This window comes from Entelurus aequoreus, linkage group LG03 (genome assembly GCF_033978785.1).
Source record: "Entelurus aequoreus isolate RoL-2023_Sb linkage group LG03, RoL_Eaeq_v1.1, whole genome shotgun sequence".
NCBI classification, from domain to species: domain Eukaryota; kingdom Metazoa; phylum Chordata; class Actinopteri; order Syngnathiformes; family Syngnathidae; genus Entelurus; species Entelurus aequoreus.
In genome coordinates this window covers 23,498,829-23,516,172 of record NC_084733.1, presented here as the reverse complement: position 1 = coordinate 23,516,172, position 17,344 = coordinate 23,498,829, and the positions used below count along the sequence as shown (strand labels likewise).

General features: G+C 39.9%; 2 protein-coding genes across 4 annotated transcripts in view; one reads left to right on the top strand and one right to left on the bottom strand.

Moving 5' to 3' along the window:
- The first annotated feature begins 787 nt into the window (after positions 1-787).
- pole2 (polymerase (DNA directed), epsilon 2) lies at positions 788-12,485 on the top strand. Its single transcript, XM_062040446.1, has 19 exons — positions 788-950; positions 1,272-1,372; positions 1,444-1,519; positions 1,591-1,668; positions 3,841-3,934; positions 4,020-4,094; positions 4,312-4,395; positions 4,477-4,533; positions 4,613-4,661; positions 4,761-4,833; positions 4,912-5,084; positions 8,911-9,000; positions 9,075-9,129; positions 9,192-9,251; positions 9,342-9,419; positions 11,760-11,868; positions 11,933-12,109; positions 12,182-12,249; positions 12,330-12,485. The coding sequence occupies exons 1-19, from the start codon at positions 880-882 to the stop codon at positions 12,346-12,348; spliced, it is 1,587 nt and encodes a 528-aa protein (XP_061896430.1). The 5' UTR covers positions 788-879; the 3' UTR covers positions 12,349-12,485.
- A 243-nt stretch (positions 12,486-12,728) lies between these two features.
- Positions 12,729-17,344, bottom strand: part of LOC133646286 (ribosome quality control complex subunit NEMF-like) — a 30,719-nt gene continuing 26,103 nt past the window's right edge. For 2 of the 3 annotated variants that reach the window (XM_062041493.1, XM_062041491.1), the window contains exon 32: positions 12,729-17,301. In XM_062041493.1, coding sequence (XP_061897477.1) covers positions 17,224-17,301 — 78 coding nt within the window. In that variant the 3' untranslated portion in view covers positions 12,729-17,223. The remainder of the gene's footprint in view (positions 17,302-17,344) is intronic. The other variant, XM_062041492.1, reaches the window with a different exon arrangement.

Here is a 17,344-nt window from a genome sequence, read left to right as displayed (position 1 = left end):
CAAAAATATATTAACTATTACAATAACTATTAAAGGTTAACAATTTGGGGAAAAAATAGTAATTTAAACACTTAAAAGTCTTGGTGAGTTATTAAATTAAGGAAAATAATTGTAAATAAAGTGTAATATAATATGAACTATATTGCCCGTGTACGTATAAATTGCAAAAGTAAGTTATTAAATGTTTTATTTAATATTTAATTACTTAATCATTAATTTGATGTTGTAAAACACAATTAGGTTTATATTAAGTCTATGGAAAACAATTTGTTTAAAAAAAAAAAAACAGTTCAATGAAGTACTGGAGACCGGATACAGAACGCAAACAAAACCAGGTGCCAAAATAAAAGTCCACCTCTAGTTTACAACACGCATGCGCAGATATAACGCTTTCCTGCCGTAAACATTATTACAACAATGACAATATGTGCATTCAAAGTGTTTGGATAGCGAAAGTCATTTTCGAAAGGAATTAAGTTTATTTAGTTACGTCTATATACATCTACCAATATTTCACCCGCGGCCAAAGCTAAGATGAAAACGGCAGCTTCAACTTTGAATAATGAACGATATGGATGGATAAAAAAATATTTTAATCTTTAGAGGGTTTTGTCGATTATTTAAGAGTAACAGTTGATTTAAAAAATCGCAACGCATCTGGCAGCTCGGTAATTTAGACAATATGCATTAATAATTTATGTGGGAGCTAATATTTTTAATGTAGCGTCCTGTTCCTCTCCTACTATAGAGCACGGATCACGTTTTAATTATACGTGAATTAAGTGTACGAAGAGGGCGGAAGTGACGACATTTGTGGCGGAAGTAAAAATATTTAGCGCCAAAGCTTGAGCGGCGGGGCGAGTAACGTCAACAAAAAAGATGGACGTCGCTCGCAAAATTAAGTCTAAAGTTTCCGCCGAATTCAAGATGCGAGGACTTATTCTTCGACCGTATGTAACTTTAACTCATTAAACCCTACTCGGTGTTCTTACGTTTAATGTCACGTCGCGCTGGTTTAGAACTAGCATAGCTAATGGATTAACTCTACATTTTGCTTTGTCCCCGTTTTAGTGTAAAATGATACTTTTCACACTTTTTTGTAACCATGTTCGCTTTTGTCTTAATTCTGTGTATCCACTACCCTTCTTGTCATTGGATAACACTATTCATGAGTACAACCCAACATTAACAGTTTGTGTATTGCGTTTGTAGTTTACAGACATAATACTGGAATATTGCATCTAACATTTTGGTTTTGTCTTATTGTCCAGTGAGGCTACCAAGTACCTGGTGGAGGCCCTGCTCTCTGTCGACCCCTCAGAGCTGGATGATGTCATTGGAAGAGTCCTGGATGCCGTGGAGAAGCAGCCATGTACTGTCATGTACAGTATACGATACCGAATATGCATGCTCAGAACTGTAATATGATTTGTTTTCCCACAGTGTCGTCTAGCATGATCGAGCAGTCTGTGGTGGAAAATGCCGTGCAGGACTGCTCTCAATCCTCAGATGAAGCCCTGTAAGCAAGATTGGTCATTGATCGCGTGAGATTTGTCACTATGATTGCGAACCGGATTATTTTATTTGCAGAAATAACGTCTTCAACATCATTGGAGCCTTCGACGTGCCCAGATACATTTACAATGCGGAGCGTAAGAAGTTTGTGCCGTAAGTAAAAGGCAATGTTTCCCCGTAGTGATCAGCGGAGTGTCATAAAGTGGTACCATTTGAATTCCAGGGGACATTTGTGACATAAAATATGGGCAAAAATTGATGGTGCATTACAATTTCAATGTGACTGGGACTATCTAACTCAGTGGTTCTTAACCTGGGTTCGATCGAACCCTAGGGGTTCGGTGAGTCGGCCTCAGGGGTTCGGCAGAGCCTCCACCGCGGAGGTCAAGACACACCCAACTCATCGTGTAAATAAAAACTTCTCCCTATCGGCGTATTATGGATACCCCCAAACAATGTTCCCTCTAATGTTCCTTCTGTGTGAGCAAATGCAAAAACTCCTAGAGCATTCATGTGGAGCACATGTGAGCGACGTCAGACGTGCACATACACTGTAGTCACATCTGTAGCACACCTGTCCCTAACCTGACTAAATAACAATTTCGTTGTTTTATTATTATAATCAAATGACAGCAGTCATTTCCATGAGATTATTTTCTAATATAAGTGTTTTGGCCCACTTACAATGACTATAACATATTGTTTTTCATGAGCTGTGTACTAGTATTATATGTCTGGGTGGGGGGTCCTGCTTTGGAAATAATGTGTACCCCTTTCAGATATCACATTTAGTTCCCACTAAAACATTCACATGTTGCACAATGAGATGTAAACATGGGATCATGTGTACATGTAAAATATATCTTTATTAGTGTGTCTTTAATATAATAACATCATTTTATGATTACGGTTCGGGTTCGGTGAATGCGCTTATGAAACTGGTGGGGTTCGGTACCTCCAACAAGGTTAAGAACCACTGATCTAACGATTTTACTTTGGCTTTTTTGTTTATTTATTTGTCAAATAGGTCACAGTGACCATAGAACCGGAAATGATGCCCGTTTGTTAAATGTAGTAACTCTTTGTTGCTCAGTACAATATGGATATAAAGCGACAATAAGAAGATAATTATTCACGTGGAGAGACCTGCTTTGTTTTATGATTAAATTGTATTACTGTAGTATTACTTTGGGGTTGACCTATTTTATATAATTGTGAATTAGAGTTAATGATGGTGATATATGGAGGATTTTAGTGACAAACTTACACACATGTGAAGCCAAATCAAACACAGCTTCATTAGTAATTACATGTGGAATAATTTATTTAAATGATATTATTATATATTTATTTTTCCATTTATTAAAGAAATTGTGAAATGCTGTATAATTACAAATAATTGTATTAATAATTACTGACTACGGTAATATAGTAACAATTACGAATTATACTTGTTTGTCACCAATTCATTTACCTATTTATTTAGTTAATGTCCCTGTATGCCGTGTTGAAAAGCACCATGACATGCAACATGAGCTGAATCAGGGGTGTCCAAACTATGTGTCTTCAGTTTGGCCTATGAGACATCATAAGTTTCATAAGGAATCTAGCCCATGGGGTGTTTTCAAACTAATTTCAAATAAGTAACAATCTGATTGTTGCAAATTTTCCCGCCAACTTGTGGACAACGTGAGTAAATCAGGTCAATGACCATGAATTGTACATTGAAGTAAATAATATAACCAAATTCAAAGCAAAGAAAAAAACCGCAACCAACACAAAAAGTGAACACACATGGTCACACATAACACAACCTGCTTATCGAACTTTGTGGATATTCTAAAAAATGTCCAAGCACCATTAAAAATTCAAAACTACACCCACTAAATCCATTACAATGCATGATGGGGGAAAAAGCAAAACACTCTCTCCACACTTACCCACGTTTGGCGCATTTTTGCTGCTTGATATTTCTAACTGATAACATTTTTAGGAAGGTCGTCACAGAAGTAAACAAGGTTAGGAGTCGAACTTTAACATACTCCTAATAGCCAATTATTTTAATTATATAGCCATTGTATTTGTATAATATGTACACATATATAATGTATAAGTTATGCGTGTGTGTGTGTGTACAGTATGTATGTACGTACACGTATACATACATTCAAAGACCAACTTAAAAAGTTTGGACACCCCTGAGCTAGATTAATTGGTCAAAGTCACCCATCAGAAGGTGGTGGGCGGGACCATTGACCTGATTGGTCGACCTTCCGCTATCCAGGCTTTATCAGTATTATTTAGCTGCTTGTTTGCACTTCCCAGCATCAGTATGACCGGTCATCCGACTCCAAGCTTGTGCGGAGGCGCCAGAGACAAAGCAGAACTTTTTCGTGAGCGCTACACAATTTTACAGCAGGTCAGCCAGCCTCTGGTTCATTCTTATTTGTATGACTTCCATGTGCTTTGAATGACTTTTTTTTTTTTTTTACGTGTTTTAATAGCGTACACGGCGACATGAGCTGTTCACCCTGCCTGCCATTGGAGCTGCTGTAGTGGAGAATCAAAACAAATTTCAGGTAATTTTTAATTCTATCATATCTCCTTATCTAGTATAGTATGTTTGTATAGTCAACTGCAGAGATGCCATGTTGGCTCTGCAGGCAGTGTGTGTTGTCACTATTTCAGGTGTTGCTTTTCTCTATTCAAGCAGACTAATAGATTTATTGGGGTCTGGCGTCAATTAGAGCTACTGTTTGTTGTCATCTAACCAGCAGATTATTTTGTGTTCTCCAGCTAAAGCCAATTGAAGCTTTGCTCGGCAGCACGTCCAAAATGGGAGGTGTGATTGTGCTGGGGATGATCACACAACTGAAAGAGGTGGGTCACTATTTAAAAAAAAGACATGCCAATGTTGTCTGTGTGTGTCTAAAATGTTTTGCTATTGCTTTTATTTTGAAGGGGAAATACCACTTGGAGGATCCAACAGGAACAGTAGAGCTCAACATATCTAAAGCAATATCCTTTCATCTATAAAATATAAAACTGCTTCACGCGATGCATTATTTCAAGTTATTTGCCTTCATTTAGCTTTCACCAGTTTCATAACGGACTTTACACAGAATCCAGTTTTGTGCTGGCTGAGGGTAAGATGGAATTACTTGTTAAAGACGTGCATTTTGCACAGCGGTGACAAAGTGTTCTGTCCTTTCGGTAGCTTGAAAGCAGTTTTGTGTGTGTGGCAGGTTGGTATGAGGACTCAGTGTTCCACGTTAATGGTTTTGGTACTCCGCCAATAGAACCTTCATCAGCCACAAGGTCTTAAAAGGGTTTAAGGGAAATTATCTACCTTGCACAGTTTTTGTCACAACCTTGTCGTCCTCTTTCCATTGTCAGGGCGTACTTTGGCAATGTCAACTTTTTCGGCGGTCCGTCCGCCATGTCTGTGAAGGCGTCGGCCAAGCTCAAGCAGCTGGAGGAAGAGAACGAGGACGCCATGTTTGTTATTGTCTCGGACGTGTGGCTGGACAACGTGGAAGTGATGGAGAAGCTCAACCTCATGTTCTCAGGTATGCTAGTCATGTAGTTAGCATCTTATAGAAGCTGCGCCTCAATTGTTCACTTGAACGACGGAACAACCTCATTTTTATTGTTTTTACATTTAGGGCAGGGGTCGGCAACCCGCGGCTCCGGAGCCGCATGCGGCTCTTTGACCACTCTGATGCGGCTCAGCTGCATACTTGCCGACCCTCCCGATTTTCCCAGGAGACTTACGGATCTCAGTGCCTCTTTTAGAAATCTCCCGGGTTAAATATTCTCCAGTTATCACCTTAACAACTTAATCTGATCCTCTATAGCCTGTACAAACACCGTGCCAGCCCATCCACATGGTGTATGTAGCTTTTACTTGCACACGTAAGAGACAGCAAGGCATACTTGGTCAACAGCCACACAGCTTACACTGACGGTGACCGTATAAAACAACTTTAACACTGTTACGTTACAAATATGTGCCACACTGTGAACCCACACCAAAAAAGAATGACAAACACATTTCTGGAGAACATCCGCACCGTTAAACAACATAAATACAACAGAACGAATACCCAGAATCCCATGCAGCCCTAACTCTTCCAGTCTACATTGTACACCCCCGCTACCACCACCACCCCCCCACACATCAACCCCCCTCCCCACCCCCCTTCGTGCATCGGTTGAGGTGGGCGGGGTTTGGTGGTAGCGGGGGTGTACAATGTAGACCGGAAGAGTTAGGGCTGCATGGGATTCTGGGTATTCAATGTGTTGTGTTTATGTTGTGTTACGGTGCAGATGTTCTCCAGAAATGTGTTTGTCATTCTTTTTTGGTGTGGGTTCACAGTGTGGCGCATATTTGTAACGTAACAGTGTTAAAGTTGTTTTATACGGTCACCGTCAGTGTAAGCTGTGTGACTGTTGACTAAGTATGCCTTGCTGTCACTTACGTGTGCAAGCAGAAGCTGCATTCAACATGTGGCCGATCAGGTATGCTGTTTGCAAAGACTGTAGAGGGCGCTAAAAACAGTACCAACACGCCCTACCCGGAAAGACTGTGAGAGTTGGCAAGTATGACGCTGTCAAGCGCCGTTAAAGTAAAACTCGCGGGCCGTACTAACATTAAATTGTCTTAATAAGGTGCGGGCCGGAGCGTGTGTCTGAGACCCTTGGTTTAAACATAGCCCAAAAGTTTAAAAAAAAGCTTTGTATGCAGTGTTATTTCATTTTAAATTTCAAAAGGGTTTTGTGGCTCCCATTATTATCTTAAATTTGTGAAACTCGTCAAAATGGCTCTTTGAGTGGTAAAGGTTGCCGACCCCTGATTTAGGGGAAGATAAGTGGTGTTCAGAGTGAAGTAGTAATCATTAATTTTTTATATTTTATAAACAAAGCATAAAAACCTGCTCACTCTAAATACATGTTTTACATTATGGGAGCCCTCTAAAGAACATCCTTTACACTCTTTTAATCCAATATAGTAATGACGCCTGAGGCTAAGCCAATCAGTGGCCACAATGCTGAAAAGGTTTGATCTCAAGTGGCCAATACTACTGCAGTATATGTATGTGTGTATATACGTATATATATATATGAATATGCATCAAAACTATGAATGAACACATGTGGAGTTATGTACTTAACAAAAAAGGTGAAATAACTGAAAACATGTTTTATATTCTAGTTTCTTCAAAATAGCCATCCTTTGCTCTGACCACTGTTTTGCACACTCTTGCATTCTCTTGATGAACTTCAAGAGGTAGTCACCTGAAAGGGTTTTCACTTCACAGGTGTCATAGTTTTGATGCCTTCAGTGACATCTACAATGTAAATAATCATGAAAATAAAGAAAACGCATTGAAATAAGGTGTGTCCAAACTTTTGGCCTTTACTGTGTGTGTGTGTGTGCATATATATATGTATATATGTATATGTGTGTGTGTATATATATATATATGTATGTATATATATATATGTGTATATATATATATATATATATATATATACACATATATATATATATATGTGTGTGTATATATATATGTGTATATATATATATATATGTGTGTGTATATATATGTATATATATAAAAACCCCGTTTCCATATGAGTTGGGAAATTGTGTTGGATGTAAATATAAACGGAATACAATGATTTGCAAATCCTTTTCAACCCATATTCAGTTGAATGCACTACAAAGACAACATATTTGATGTTCAAACTCATAAACTTTTTTTTTTTTTTTTGCAAATAATAATTAACTTAGAATTTCATGGCTGCAACACGTGCCAAAGTAGTTGGGAAAGGGCATGTTCACCACTGTGTTACATGGCCTTTCCTTTTAACAACACCCAGTAAACGTTTGGGAACTGAGGAGACACATTTTTTTAAGCTTCTCAGGTGGAATTATTTCCCATTCTTGCTTGATGTACAGCTTAAGTTGTTCAACAGTCCGGGGTCTCCGTTGTTGTATTTTAGGCTTCATAATGCGCCACACATTTTCAATGGAAGACAGGTCTGGACTACAGGCAGGCCAGTCTAGTACCCATACTCTTTTACTATGAAGCTACGTTGATGTAACACATGGCTTGGCATTGTCTTGCTGAAATAAGCAGGGGCGTCCATGGTAACGTTGCTTGGATGGCAACATATGTTGCTCCAAAACCTGTATGTACCTTTCAGCATTAATGGTGCCTTCACAGATGTGTAAGTTACCCATGTCTTGGCCCCATACCATCACAGATGCTGGCTTTTCAACTTTGCGCCTATAACAATCCGGATGGTTCTTTTCCTCTTTGGTCCGGAGGACACGACGTCCACAGTTTCCAAAAACAATTTGAAATGTGGACTCGTCAGACCACAGAACACTTTTCCACTTTGTATCAGTCCATCTTAGATGAGCTCAGGCCCAGCGAAGCCGACGGCGTTTCTGGGTGTTGTTGATCAACGGTTTTCGCCTTGCATAGGAGTTTTAACTTGCACTTACAGATGTAGCGACCAACTGTAGTTACTGACAGTGGGTTTCTGAAGTGTTCCTGAGCCCATGTGGTGATATCCTTTACACACTGATGTCGCTTGTTGATGCAGTACAGCCTGAGGGATCGAAGGTCACAGGCTTAGTTGCTTACGTGCAGTGATTTCTCCAGATTCTCTGAACCCTTTGATGATATTACGGACCGTAGATGGTGAAATCACTAAATTCCTTGCAATAGCTGGTTGAGAAAGGTTTTTCTTAAACTGTTCAAAAATTTGCTCATGCATTTGTTGACAAAGTGGTGACCCTCGCCCCATCCTTGTTTGTGAATGACTGAGCATTTCATGGAATCTACTTTTATACCCAATCATGGCACCCACCTGTTCCCAATTTGCCTGTTCACCTGTGGGATGTTCCAAATAAGTGTTTGATGAGCATTCCTCAACTTTATCAGTATTTATTGCCACCTTTCCCAACTTCTTTGTCACGTGTTCCTGGCATCAAATTCTAAAGTTAATGATTATTTGCAACAACAAAAAAATGTTTATCAGTTTGAACATCAAATATGTTGTCTTTGTAGCATATTCAACTAAATATGGGTTGAAAATGATTTGCAAATCATTGTATTCCGTTTATATTTACATCCAACACAATTTCCCAACTCGTATGGAAACGGGGTTTGTACATATATATATATGTATATATGCATGTGTGTGTGTATATATATATATATATATATATATATATATATATATATATATATATATATATATATATATATATATATATACATGTATATACAGTATGTGTATATACTGTATATGTATGTGTATATAGACCATATTTTAGCAATGTATGATTTATTCTTGTGTTTATTGTTCTGTCCCAAGGCTATGCTGCAATGCCACCCACTTGTTTCATCTTTTGTGGAAATTTCTCTTCGGTTCCTTATGGAAAAACTCAAATCAAATCCCTCAAAGGTGACTTATTTCAACTCATGAAATGTTTGTATGTAATGTTCAAATAAACAGTACGGTGTTTATTCTGTGTGCAGAGTCGCTGAAGACATTAGCAGATAGCATTTGTGCACATCCCAGCATACACAGCAGGTACAGAATATATTGTATGTATTTATAAAAACATCTGCTTCAATGCCTGACTGCTCCTGCAGTAGTCGATTTGTGTTTGTTCCCGGCCCTGAGGACCCTGGTCCAGGCAACATCCTGCCACGGTAAAGCATATGTCCACTTGTACACATGAAATACATTTTTTAAATTAGCATATGAGCATTTGAAAATAAATGAGTGATGTTTGTCAACAGACCTCCACTGGCAGATCACATCACTGAGGAGTTCAGACAGAGGGTTCCTTTCTCCGTCTTTACCACCAACCCATGCAGGTAAACATGGACTCTAGTAGTCCAGGATTTTTACAACTTAAAATGAGCCAAAATGACACAAAAGTACCTTTTTATGTTTAAACGACTGGAAAAAACACCTATGTGCAATTTATTGCATTGTTGGGTTTTTTTTGGTAGGTTTCTACTTCCTGTTTTGACCTAGTCCTGGTTGGCTTGATTACAAGTGTCTACTAGCTTTGATGTCAATCTTCTGTGACTGTGTAGCAGTGAGTGAAGATATAGAAAGTATTCACAGCGCTTTACTTTTTTCATATTTTCTCATGTGACAGCCTTATTCCTAAATTCTTTTTTTTTTTTTCCCTCCCCGGTCTAAATTCTACACCCAATGTCTCATACTGTCAAATTAATTACATATAACAAAACAAGTAAGTATTCACAGTTGTTTCGGATTTAAGTCTGGTTTCTGGAAAATGGGGAAAAAAAGGTCAAATGTCTTGGAAAAGTATTTCTTTTACTCACTTGCCTCATAAGTGAATGCAAAGAGTTATGCAAATGTCTGTTGTGACCTTGTCTTCTGGGCAACATTTAGGCACAGCGCTGCTCTGCTTTTAGAGGGAGCAGAGCCCCATGTGACGCAGTTCTGCAATCCAGTACTTGTACTTGACTTTGTCCCTACATTGAGACGTTTTTAGACCTTGTTACAGACAAAACTCACGAGTATTGGTCTGCTTGTGTGAGAAGTTAGAATTTTAGGAAACCCTGTCTTAAGTTACCTCTGGGACTAGGCTCGTTAAGATGGCCGGTCAGTTCTTGGAAGAGTCTGAGGTGGTCCCAAACTTCTGATAGAGGCTACGGGTCTCATTGGGACTTTAAAAACCACAGAAATGTTTCAGTACCCTTCCTCAGAATTGTGCCTAGAAACAATCCTCCTTTGGACGTCATGCTTGGGTTTTGTGGTCAACTGTAGGACACGTACCTTTTGTACAGACAGGTGTGTGCCTTTCTAAATATCACGTCCATTAAGCTGTGCAAACTTCTCAAGGATGATCAGTGGAAACAGGACGAACCCCCCTTCAATTTTGCCAAAATGGCTGCAAATACTTACTAGCGTGTGATTTCTTTTTAATGTATTAATCTGCAAAAAACATGTTTATTATTGAGTGTTGTGTGTAAAAGTAATCTATTTAAGAATAAAAGTGGAATTTGCTTTTTAAGGGCACTGCTATAGCTTCTTGTGCGTGCGTGCGTAAGTTATAGCTAGTCTCCTCTTGTTCATAAGCAGATACTCTATTGATTTTTTGTTTTGTTTTATTCACGTATACTTTTGTATTTTTAAATTCATATTGTTATTGCACGGATTTATGAGAGATTGTAATGCCATGTCTGTCTATAAAGTTCTTTTGTGGGGGGGGGAAAGTGAAGTTAGTTGGTTGAAGTACCACGGTACTGTAGATTAAATGCAGTGGCGGGCCGTGCGTTTCCCACCTAGGCCTTTAGTGATGTCCGACTTCAATGATTACCTCTCAAAATAATTTATGTCACCACATGATGATTGCTGGATAAATACTATACAGGAACACATTTACACCCTACTGGGCATTGTACCACATCAACAGTATACAAAACGGGTTATTTTCTGGCGCATTTAAAAATAAATCAAAACGCATCAGCAATTAAAACATATACCGTAAATTTATCTGCTTGGCTTATGGAACTTCCGGTTAATAAAGTTTGATTCGAAGTACACACTTCTCATATATATATTAACTGCCCTGACCACATGATGGCGACAAATACATACGTAACAATGTTAATTCAATGACAAGCATGACACACTTTAACAACAAGAGTTTACAACTTTTAGTTGTAACAGAACATCTACTGTCAACAACTTGTGATCTGATTGGCTATCGCAACTGTTTCTATGTGTTCTCAAATTCATCCACTAATGGTCCCGTTGAGTATCCAATTACAGGACGAGCTAGAAGGCCTTACTGACAACTCGTGATCTGATTGGCTATCGCAACTGTCTATCAACTGTATGTCCCCGTTCACTTACAGCGCACTGACGCCCGCATTGTTGATTCTGAAGGCTTCTGGCAGATTTGGTACAGCATGGCAACATAAGCTAGCTGAATTCTGATTGGATACAAACTAAAACTAAAAACAACAGCACTGGAACGTGCATAATGTGACATGAAAAGAATATGAATAATTTTAGATATTTAGGGAAAGTAAATAAAATAATTGTATCTTTAATTATGATCATGATTTCTGGTTATGTTAGGCCAGCAGAGAAGGCCTTGCTGGCCCTGACGGCACACCACTGATTAAATAATGAAGAACACAACAAAATATTTTCCTCATGTACCTTTTCAGGATCCAGTACTGCAGCCAGGAGATGGTGGTGGTCAGAGAGGACCTGGTCAACAAGATGTGCAGGAACTGTGTGGGTTTACCTAATAGCAGTCTGGACATTCCAAACCACGTGAGTCTCCCAACAATTATGGAAAATGTCTTTTTTGGCGCAGCTGCTCACTTTTTGTTCTCAGTTTGTTAGAACCATCCTGTCCCAGGCTCACCTCACGCCGCTTCCTCTCTACGTCAGCCCCGTGTTTTGGGCGTACGACTACACCTTACGAGTATACCCAGTCCCTGATGTTGTGGTGTTTGCGGACAAGTACGACCCCTTCACCATCAACCACGTCGACTGCCTCTGTGTCAACCCGGTATGTTATTTTATCTCTGTAGGGTTTATTTTTTACAGTCCATCTCTGATTACTATCATGTTTTCATCACAGGGCTCTTTCCCAAAGAGTGGTTTTACATTTAAGGTGTACTATCCATCTAACAGAACAGTTGAGGACAGGTGAGAATTTTGATCCACAAATTGTCTGCCGTTTGAACAAGAATAATGAATCATATTACTGTTATCTTCTATCTTTACAGCAAACTTCAAGGACTATAAAAAGGACAATGTTTTAAGTGTAAGTCACATATTGTACAGTATGTAAGGTTCTTTTTAATTGTGCTCTGTAATGAATAAAATATATTGGTGTACTTTAAGCATCAGCTTTGGCCCCACCTTCTACCATCCTAGTCACGTCCGTTGTGTCCTTGGGCAAGACACTTCACCCTTGCTCCTGATGGCTGCTGGTTAGCGCCTTGCATGGCAGCTCCCGCCATCAGTGTGTGAATGGGTGAATGTGGAAATAGTGTCAAAGCGCTTTGAGTACCTTGAAGGTAGAAAAGCGCTATACAAGTATAACCCATTTATCATTTATTTAGCGAACACGTGACACATCTAGCTAAATGAGTCATCTCTGAACAAACTAAAAGAGCTGTCGCTGTTCCGTTATATCCTTCAGCCTTCACCTCAATACGACACATTAAAAGCATTTGAAGATCCATACATAGTTAACCCGATACACACTCCGTGTCAAGCGCCTTCGTAAATGTACATCAAGTGCCTTACAAAAGTATTCACCCCCTCTTGGATATTTCTTCTTTTTATTGCTTTTCTAAATGAAATCATGGTCAATGTTATTTGGCTTTTTGACCAGTATTTGAAAAAGAACGCAGCTCATTTAATGGTAAAGTGAAAACAGATTTTTACTCATTTGTGTCAGTGAATTATAAATATGAAAAGTAAATAATTGTACAGGTAATCACCCCATTCAGATCAATATTTAGTCTGTAATCACAGTTGTGTGTGTGTGTGTGTGTGTGTGTGTGTGTGTGTGTGTGTGTGTGTGTGTGTGTGTGTGTGTGTGTGTGTATATTTGGACACTGATATTTATTCTCCACTGGATTGAGATAGGGATGGGTACCAAATTTGGTCCTTTTATGGGCACCAACCAAATTTTGTCGGTACTACCGGGTACCGATTCACATCAAATCCAACGGTGCCATATCTCGATACCTTTGTTGCACGTGACATGGCTAAACAGCGGCTCACTAACTATAACTCAGGACGGACTCAGCCAAACTCTATCAACGTAAGTATGCTTGGTAGAAAAGTCACCAATGTTAAAAGTAAGGCTCCTCTTTCAAAATACTCTGGTTTGATACTTATTTACTTTGGATTTGCCATAAACAGGCCATTATTAGCATTTGCAATTTTCCATGGCAACACCTCCAAATATAGTAATGAGAACCACCACTAAGGTGAATGTGATAATCAAACAGCTGGTGTGCAATAAGCACAATACTTACAGTATAAGCACTTTGTAGGGCGCAACATAACACATCCAGCTTCATGGAAAAAGCTACTTCCTTGTCAAACATACCATAAATAGCCTATACCAGGCCCATTCAGCTGGCAGCCCGCCAAAGCTTTTCATTTGGCCTGCCGACCATCGCCCAAATAGGCTTGGTCCATCCATCAATATTCTACCACTTGTCCCTCTCAGGGTCGCGGGGGGGCTGGAGATAGGCCCTGTTCCAGCTACATTCGGGTGGAAGGCAAGGTACACCCTGGACAAGTCGCTACCCCATCGCAGGGCCAACACAGATAGACAAACTAGGGACAAATTACACACCATTCAAATTAGGGGCAACACCAATGAAGCGTCAGTAGAGTGGGTAGAAGAAGACTACTTATTTAAACCAAAAATGGCACTATCGACCCAGAAAAAAATCCAAATTGCGAAAATCTGACTTCTTTTAGTACTCGAGTCATGTTTCCTGTCGGACCGTTGACTTAGTGATGTCTTTGGTATTCGTGGTCGTGTTTTCGGCTGAGTAACTCTAGCGATCAAAGCTCTTTTAATATTATAGCGCTAAATCTGAGTAGAGGTGCAAAATGTCAACATCTGTAGTTTACTGTGTCAATGTTTTACACTAAACCTTTTTTATTTAGGTCAAACACACAATGGACATTATACTTTTGTAATGTTTCTATTTATATATCTTACAAACCTAAATGAAGGAAGAAGTGTTTCTTCATACTGTAGACTATCTCTTTAGCTGCCCCCGCTGGAAATGAGTAGCGAGAGCAGAATAATTAATGTATTCACAGTTCATTGTGAAAGCCCATGTGTTTACTTTACGATTAAGTAAACACATTCTCAAAGGAATACAACCTGTGGAGGCCCTTTCTGACGAAACATCCACATTTCAAGGTCAAGGTTTCTTTAATGGTACCTGGAGGTAAAATAGTTGTACACAGTAATAATATCAATGTCCCCTGGGCTCTTAAAACTGCGGCCTTCTTCATTATGTAGTTGAATAGCCCTGGTCTATACAGTACTGCCATATAAGGTCTTGGGAGTGGTAATGAGACTCAAAACCTGATATAAGAACTGGACAGCACATTTATCATAATCAGCTCATTTTTAATTGTCACATAAAAATACAATTATTATCAATTAACATTTATTAACACATACAAAGGTACCGAACATTGGCACCGTTGAGTCCCTCTTCGCCATGTACAGTACATGCTTCCCCTGCTGTGCTGATGACACACAACTCTACCTTAAGGTCTGCTACTATTGCTCGTCTCAGCTCCTGCCTGGAGGAGATAAACGCATGGATGAGCCAAAACTTCCTGCAGCTGAATGGCTCAAAAACAGAAGCCATTCAAACCGATACCCCTCAACAACTCTGCTCAGGCCACAACATTCTGTTACCAACCTTGGGGTCAAGTTTGACCCCCACCTGTCCTTCAACAATCATGTCAACCACATCTGCAAAACCTTCTTCTTTCAACTCTAACATCTCCAAACTCCGCCCTTTCCTCTCCCTTCCAGGTGTGGAGAAGCTCGTCTATGCCTTTGTCTCCTCCAGGTTGGATTACTGTAACGCACTCCTCATTGGGAGCATTGGTAGGAGCCCCCAAACGCTCCAGTATGTTCAGAACAATCCTGAAGAAGCTGTTGAAGTACGAGCACATCCCCCCCAATTCTCCACACCCTTCATCTTTGCCCACATCGAATGTATACAAGGTTCTCCTGCACACCCACCACTGTCTGCACAGTGATGCCCCCACTGATTCCATCAGCTCGCACCCAGGACACAGCTCAAGACCACAAGGCTTTTGAAGCGGCCGCCCTTCGTCTGTGAAATGCCCATCCTGATCACCTCAGTGGATGCTTTAAAAAAGTTTTAAGACCTACCTTTTTAAAAAAAAAAAGCTTACAGCGAATTTTCATCTGTAAATTGTGTGAGGTGTTACGCATTTTTTTTCTTTTTTATGATAGGTTGATTGGCAACACTAAATTGGCCCTAGTGTGTGAATGTTGTTTATCTGTGTTGGCCCTCCCTGCGATGAGGTGGCGACTTGTCCATGGTGTACCCCGCCTTCCGCCCGAATGCAGCTGAGATAGGCTCCAGCACCTCCCGTGACCATGAAAGGGACAAGCGGTAGAAAATGGATGGATGGATGTCTTTTAATAAGTAGAGAATGAAAAGTGCATCATAAATAAAAGTTATTATCACCGGTATCGATTCCCAGATACCAGCAATCTGTACCGTACCAGTTCACCCCTAGATTGATATCTCTTGTCATATTTTAACTTTTGGCCTTTGATATCGTGTTGAAGTGATATTTCCAGTCTTTATACTTTGGCAAGTCGTCTTTAACTAGAAGGTAAAGTGTCCTGTTGTTGCAGCTCACCTTAGCAAGATGGTCGCTTATGAAGCCCACTAAAAGGTCCTTCGCACAGCAAACTAGGGATGACTTTACAACAGGACTAACGACAACCACAATACAAATCAATCGCTACACATCTGACATGCGTATAAAGACAAGTGTGGTGTACCTCATGCTGTCTCTAGAGCAGTGGTTCTTAACCTGGGTTCGATCGAACCCTAGGGGTTTGGCGGAGGTCAAGAAACACCAGACTCATCGTGTAAATAAAAACTTCTCCCTATCGGCGAATTATGGATACCCCTAGTCTTTGCGAGCAATCCTTTTCGAGGGTGCTGGACATAAAAACAAAGAAAAGGAACAGACTTTGCTGTGAAAATGAGATGAGTGTGGCACTTGCCATGGTGAAGCCACGCATATCTAAACTGGTCTCTCAAAGGCAACAGCAGAAGTCACACTGATTTACAGGTGTGTAATTTGTTCCGAGTTCATGCACGCTGTTGGTTTTGATCTTTGAACAAGGTCATGTTCATGCACGGTTCATTTTCTGCACCAGTAAAAAAAAACATGTATATTTGTCTTGGATTTGAAAGAAGAAAAAAAACATTTTATTTTTCACTAAAGACGGGTTCGGTGAATGCGCATATGAAACTGGTGGGGTTCCGTACCTCCAACAAGGAGGAACCCAGGTTAAGAACCACTGCTCTACAGCAGTGGTTCTTAACCTGGGTTCGATCGAACCCTAGGGGTTCGGTAAGTCAGCCTCAGGGGTTCGACGGAGCCTCCGCAGCGTAGGTCAAGACACACCCGGCTCATCGTGTGAATAAAAACTTCTCCCTATTGGCTTTATGGATACGGCAACTGCAGAAGTCACACTGATTTGCATGTGTGTAATTTGTTGTGAGTTTATGCACTGTGTTGGTTTTGTTCTTTGAACAAGGTGATGTTCATGCAGTTCGTTTTGTGCACCAGTAAAAAAACATAACTTTGTCCTAAATTTGAAAAAAAAAACATTGTATTTTTCACTAAAGAAGGGTGAAACTGGTGGGGATCGGTATCTCAAGCAAGGTTAAGATCCACTGCTCTAGAGGGTGAAAATGAGAGGCACTAAAAAGAACTGTGTTGTATTGTGTTATTATTCACATGATTTGTTTTCCATTCCAAAGATGAGATTTGGTCATCAGAATCCATTTTCATGATCCAACACTAAATCAAGTGTCCAATGTCAATTACCTACAGAAGGTGATCATTTTACTTCCTCTTGACCGCCTGCAGGTTGGGAGCAGACACTTTCACTTTGCCAGGCATGTTCCTGGACAGGTCGCCATCCTGCAGGACGGGGTCATGGTTTTACAAAAAAAAACAGACTATA